The 6,613-nt window shown below is 37.9% G+C and overlaps 1 protein-coding gene across 1 annotated transcript; it reads left to right on the top strand.

Moving 5' to 3' along the window:
* The first annotated feature begins 1,424 nt into the window (after positions 1 to 1,424).
* Positions 1,425 to 6,389, top strand: ERMN (ermin). The gene is made up of 3 exons (XM_007183109.1): positions 1,425 to 1,807; positions 2,459 to 2,551; positions 5,416 to 6,389. The coding sequence occupies exons 1-3, from the start codon at positions 1,567 to 1,569 to the stop codon at positions 5,925 to 5,927; spliced, it is 846 nt and encodes a 281-aa protein (XP_007183171.1). The 5' UTR covers positions 1,425 to 1,566; the 3' UTR covers positions 5,928 to 6,389.
* Positions 6,390 to 6,613: the final 224 nt, after the last annotated feature.

Below are 6,613 nucleotides of genomic sequence, written 5' to 3'. Positions count from 1 at the left end.
GAAAGGGGATGAGACCAGAGTGCCTTGTATTTGTCGGCCCTGATATAGACCCTAATGCATTCAGCCCTAGACACAGTTTTAAAGGTAATAAATGTGCAATTACTCTCAAACCTCTATTCTTCTTCCCTTTAGGAAAGATCTTAAATGTATTCTCTAGGGAGTAACATCTATTCATTTATTCAACCGTAATTTTTTTTTCTCTATCCAGTACCTACTTATTTCAAGGCAGATGCTACATGCTGGGGACACATGTAAGTAAGTTAACCATGGTCCCTGCCCAGATAAGGCTTAGATTCTAGTTGGTGAGAGACATTATGTACATAATTGTGCAATTACTTATTTAATCACAACTGTGAAGAGCACTCTGAAGGACAAAGATAATGTGTAACAAGAGTCCCATCCTAATCCTGTGGGTCAGGGAAAGTGTCTTTAAAGAAATGGTATTTCAGAGGAGCTGGTTAGGCCAGGGGTTTGGCCTTGAGGAAGAGAAGGGCATTCCAAGCTGAGGGAGCAGCTTTGGCAAAGGCTCTGGCATCATTTTGCACTGGATGAGATTCAACAAAGAAAAAGAATTAATGTCTTACTTTAAGAAGGAAGGAATGGTAGGTGGCAGATGTTTTATATAATCACCTGTTTCCCCCAAAGGCAGACAGTGTTGGTGCCTTATAATTTTACCAGCACCATGAAACAACAGTAGGGAATATTGAAAATAATTCTGATTGGAGGAAGGGAAGATTTCATGGAGGCAATTATACTAGGGTTTTACAGGATGGTTTGAGCTACAATAGACATGAATAAACTAGAGGATAAGAAGCTATAGACCAAATAAATCACTGAAATGTAAAATTTTTGGTATTAGCAAGACGGCAGAATTTATGCTTGTATTTTCTTAGATCTACTTCTCTGGGCTCCCGAAAGCATACCATGGAATCTGCTGCCAGAGCCACTTACAATAAAGTTGTCCTGTTTACAGGTTTTTGATAAGCTGTTTTTATTCTTTAATAAATAAGAAACGAAGCCATTGTCCTTTACAAAATAGCTGAGGTTGTACTTGAACAAAATCTGTTTGGAAATGTTAAGCTGGTTACACAGAACTAATATGCCTCAAGGTGGTCATTCTCTCTGGATTAAAGCTGTGGAACAATTGTGGCTCCTGTTACAAGGAAAATGACAAAGGGCCATTATGAAAAGGGACAAAAATCTCTGTTCCCAGAGGGGGACTGACAAGCTGAAAGTCCCCCTGTACATGCCAACACAAAAGGCTGATTGCCTCGGATTGTTTGTTTATGTAAATCAAAAGGCTGCCATTAATTCTGCAAGTGGGACTGCGGAGCAACAAAAAAGGTGGTGATTGGCCAGATTCTTGCTCATGGGTTGGTGGCAAATCTGACAAATTCTATTACTTTTGTGCTATGCTCTATCTGCACACCTTCAGGAAAAGAAGCTTGTTATTATGCACTAAAGGAAATCATTTGTGTCCTTAGAGTAAGAGCTGGATTTGAAGGCAAGAGAACTTATCAAGGATCTTCCCCAAAGCTCTCTCCAAGTCGGACTCAACTGTACATCATGACAGACGTTCCAGTGACATTCAGTCAGGTTGAGTGTAATGGGGATACACCCCCTGAAAACGGTCAACAAAAAATCACTAAAATCACGGAAGAAGCCAGTGGTATGGATGGCACCCCACCACACTGCAGGGTAGAATCTAGTCTTGAAGACGAACCCACGGAAGGAAATCAGGAGAAAAGTGCAAAATTACAAGAGAACATACTGCTGAACTCGTCCATGGATGAGAAGATTCTAAAAGGTAAAGCATTTTCCTTTTCTATAATTTGCTTGATTTGATTTGTAAACTCACTCAGGAATCTTTGGATGAACTGTTATGACAGGAATAAGCTGCACATTCTCCCACCCTTGCCCCTGCCCAAATGCAGTCCCTTATCCTACGGGGGCTGCAGAGCGTAAGGACTAAACCTCTGCCCTGGGTCAAATCCAGGCTCACTTATTTGAGAGCTCTGTGACCCTAGACAACTTTCTTGACTTCCCGAAGCCTTGGTTTTCTCATTAGAAGAAGGCAGAATAATAGTTCTGATATTTGTACAGTTGTTGTGAAAATTACTGTTGGTTAAATGTTAACTACTGTTATTTATTATTATATGGACAGCACCATTATTATTCAGGCAGAATGAATTCATAAATTCAACTTCTCTTTCTAAATCTACCTGAAAGTGTCTGAATTCGTGGTACTATAACTTAAGTAGACATTTAAGGAGAGGTTATCGTTATGCTTATAAATAAAAGGAATCAGTGAAGAAATGAGTTTGAAGAGTGAAATAGTTATTTTTAGTGACCACAAAAATCAAAGACATCTACCTTGTTAGAGTCTTAATTGGTAATTTATTTATCTTAGACTACTTAATTGTTAAAATATTAATCTTTTGGGTTTTTTTCCTCCCAGAAAAACCAGAAGAGAATCTCTATATTGTTCATAAGGCTATCACAGATCTTTCTCTCCAAGAAACAAGTGTTGATGAAATGACATTCAGAGAAGGTAAGAGGAACTTCCATTTTGTACACAGAAATTGTTTGATAGAATGTGGAAGACAGTTTTTGCATGGGATGTTACGTGAGTGTGGTATTGAAAAAGCAATCCAGGTAATGCTTTCAAAAACACAAAGCTGCTATAGGCAGATAAGGGATTCTGGATTTATCTGTGGGTTTCACCTTAGAAAGCATTACACACTCTTCAAGACTGAGACTGCATGGATTGGTATAACTGATTAGCACGCTTCGACCTGACGATATGATATCTGCGTCTTAATAAGTTAGTCTACTAAATAAACCTTTCCTTTCGATTAAGTGTCTTCAAATCTGTGTCAGGTGCCTTGCAAGATGTAAACGTTTCAAAAATGGGTTTATCTTAAAAGTTTACCGTTGGCATACTGTTTAAAATAAACTTATAAATTTATTTGATCTATAGGAAAATTCTAGGCCTCTGTTGTAAGCACAAAATGGTTACCTAATTCTTGTCAAAGAAATCTTCCAGGTGATGAAGTTAATTTTAATTGTGTTCTTTCAGAAAAATGGGAGAAGAAAAAGAACATTGATTTTTAAATGACTATATTACTTTTCAAATAAACTCAAGAGTCTAACAGACACAAAATCTTTTAGACTTCTAAGGAGACACCTACATTCAAACAATTTCAAAATAAAGTGGAAGATAAAAATCTATCAATTAATCCTCTCTTGCAGCCATAGACATCTTATCTCAAAATTGAAGTCAGCTTGGTAGACCTAAGTGATTTAGCTTAGTTAGGACCTTAACAAGTAAAACATTGAAGAGATTATTGGTTCAAATATTAAAACATCACACAAAATAGTACATGTCTAGGAGGACAAGGTTGTTGGCAGTTTCCTGGGTTTGTCCCCTTTGCCCGGACACCTCTCAGACTGTCTGCTGACTACATATGGTGGTCCACTGTGTAGTCACTCAAAGAAGAATGTAGTAAGCAACAGTCATTGTCAAGCTCTTACATTATCACAGATAATTTATAAGACCTAGACCCCATGAAATGGACTAAATAACCTCTCACCCTAACCCTTCTACTGCCAATGAGCAAGCAAATTCTGAGAGGCAGGGATCTCAACCTTTCAACTAGAGCCCCTTTCAAATTTCTGATCAGAAAGTCACTGGAGACAATAGTTTTCTATGATCTTTCATTTCCTTTAAATAAAGAATAAAAGCAGTCTGGATTTTTAAAGGGGATGGTCTCAGGGTGAATTTTTCCCTGCATGAATCCCTTTGTGTTCGGTGGAACATGTTCTTCCTGTAGGGTTAGAAGGACACATTTGGGTGTCTTTTATTTTCACAATGGCAAACAGCTATAAAGTTCCCAAAGAGAATACTCCTGAGTTGAAAAATAGGAAGATGTTAAAAATACTTAGAAAGAATTATAAAGTCAAGAAGTAATTTCATGCATGACAACTCCATGCCCAAGTCACGAATACGAGCAAAAAGATCAGTTTCTTTGGTTTTTATGGAAAAGAAGAAAACAAAACAAAGCTTAAAATTATAGCAAACATTCTAATACATATTTATTTATGATGTAAAGAACACTGACTGGATGCCAGGGGCCTGATAGGAGCTGTGCACAGCTAATGAGGAGTGATGAACCACCTCCAATTCTATCTCTTTGTGTAAGTTTACAATCTGATTCCTATAGTTGAGAAAACAAAACGAAAAGAGAATGAAAAATCTCTGATGGAAATGGACTTGTCAGCATCCTTCAGTGAAAATAGGAAATTGTGGAGGAGAAGGGCAAAGAGGAACAGTGCCTCTCGCTTTATATAAAGACTGTTATGGTGTTGAAAGGGAATAGTGAACACAGCCCTGAGTCATGTGCACTGCAGCCTGAAGCTTCCCACAGAAGTCCTTCAGGGCTGAAAGCTCTGAGAACAACCTCTACTCTCTTATTATTAATTCATTTTCTCATGCTCAATAAATATTATTGAGGATATGCTGACAGGATGTGTTTGAAAAGTGAAATTTGCAATGAATTAAATGAGCCTCTTAAAAGTCACTGCATGGTACCAAACAACTTAAGTTAATTAGTTGTCGGTTAAGGACATGTCTAAAATAATAGGCTAACCTAACACTATGTAGATATGACCTCAACATGATTTTAAAATCTTGACTCACTAGAAATCAGTGGCAGATCTTAGGCCATATCATGTGTCCTTTGGTGGACTTGATGCCTCCATTAGCCCAGCACGTGACTCTTGGCCATCTGTGGTTCCCTGCTCCTCCTCCGTACCCGGTACTTTAGGACATGAGAACTCTGAGAAGCATGGTGGTAAACACTGAATTTGCTACTCTGAGTGTGACCAGTCACTGGCAGTCATTATTTCATTATTTTTACTGTTGGAAGAAAGCCTTTTTTCTAATTTTCCTTGAGGAGTGTGTGTGTGTGTGTGTGTGTGTGTGTGTGTGTGTGTGTGTATGTGTGTAGGAGCTAGGTCCAAATATTTTTTAATATATTCACATATCCACTCATGACAGGCTAGACAGGATTTTAAAAAGTGTGTCTCAGGGAATACCAGTATCACTAGATACAGTAGTCCACAACAAAAATGTTCCATAGTCAAATGAGGTTGGGTTGCTGGATGCTAATATTCATTAGTATTTTAAAGGCTTGGATAAATTCTGAAGAGGCTTACTTAATTGTGTTTAATGCAGTGTTTTCCAAGCTAATTTGATGGTGTAGCCTGTTTTATTGTGTAAAACATATTAATAACCCACAAAACAATATCCCATAAAATGTTTGGTGGAAAACAATTGTCCAGAAATATAATCTGGAGAATCTGTGGTATTTTGAAATCTCTACACATATCAATTACCAATTGATTTTGCCACAGGACATCAGTGGGAGAAGATTCCTTCGAGCAGCAGTAACCAAGAACTAAGTAGACAAAAGGAAAGGATTGCTCAACAACCTTTAGGAGAGAGAGAAGATGAGGATCTGAAGAACAAAACTCAACATCAGGCAATGGAAATTGAATGGTTAGGATTTCGGAAACCTAGCCAAGTTGATGTGTTACATTCTAAGCAAGAGGTTTGGGATGAAGAAATTAATAATGATGATGATGATGATTGCAAAGATGATGAAGATGAAGTTCGAGTGATAGAATTTAAGAAAAAAAATGAAGAGGGTTCTCAGTTAAAAGAGGAAGGCGATACAAGTGAGGACTCCCCACTGAGCAGCCCCAGTTCCCAACCTGTCACACCTGATGAGCAGTCAACCTTTGGGAAGAAGGGTGATATTTCCAGAAATGCTTATTCAAGATACAATACGATATCCTATCGGAAAATCAGAAAGGGGAACACCAAGCAAAGAATTGATGAATTCGAGTCTATGATGCATTTATAAACTAACTGGAACTGAGAAGTTCTCATGCCCACTAAAGCAAAAGCTAATTCTATTTTCCTGAGATGCATCTTTGTATGCCTTGAGTCATCCCCTATAAAGAAGTGGAAGCTTAACCTCTGTTTCACTGTAGAATAATGTGGAAATAACCCTAGGCAAAACTCAGTCCGGTAACCTCAAATCAAAAAGCCTTAGATTCATTCTTGGATATTTGCTTTTTAAATCCTCACTAATATAGCCTGTGTGCTAAGCACTAAACAGTTTGACTTTAAAAGTAGCAATGCTGGGAAATGTAGTCATCAAATGAAAGAGGACTATTTGAAATGAAATGTATTTCTTTTGGTGTCTTTCTTCCTGTACACTGAGGGTGATAGAAAGTCTGGTATCAAATCTCTCTTTCTTTAAAACGTGGTTTTATAGACTCCGGCAATAAACTTTCCAAAATACTTTGCCTTTCCTATTATCTTCAGATTTTATGTTGTTTTTCTTGGCATCTACAGAGTGAAATTCTGTATAGGCTGCCTTCCTAGGTGTTACCATTCACTGAATTTTCTCACTAGAGGGGCTGAGCAATTGTCAGTCAGGAAAATTCTGTTTACTAAATGTTGGCTTTATGTTCTCAAGATGAATTAAATCCATTGTGAGATTGCCACAGGGAGGGGCTGGAAGATTGGTGGGCAATTGACTAA

Source organism: Balaenoptera acutorostrata, chromosome 8 (assembly GCF_949987535.1).
Source record: "Balaenoptera acutorostrata chromosome 8, mBalAcu1.1, whole genome shotgun sequence".
Taxonomy (NCBI): domain Eukaryota; kingdom Metazoa; phylum Chordata; class Mammalia; order Artiodactyla; family Balaenopteridae; genus Balaenoptera; species Balaenoptera acutorostrata.
Note: the sequence above shows the minus strand (reverse complement) of the source record. Positions and strands in the feature narration are given on the sequence as shown.

Bases quoted from the DNA above. Each gene is read 5' to 3' on its own strand.
- ERMN (XM_007183109.1), top strand. From the start codon at position 1,567: ATGACAGACGTTCCAGTGACATTCAGTCAGGTTGAGTGTAATGGGGAT. The intron at 1,808-2,458 runs GTAAAGCATTTT...TTTTCCTCCCAG, and splicing joins GGATGAGAAGATTCTAAAAG to AAAAACCAGAAGAGAATCTC. The intron at 2,552-5,415 runs GTAAGAGGAACT...ATTTTGCCACAG, and splicing joins TGAAATGACATTCAGAGAAG to GACATCAGTGGGAGAAGATT.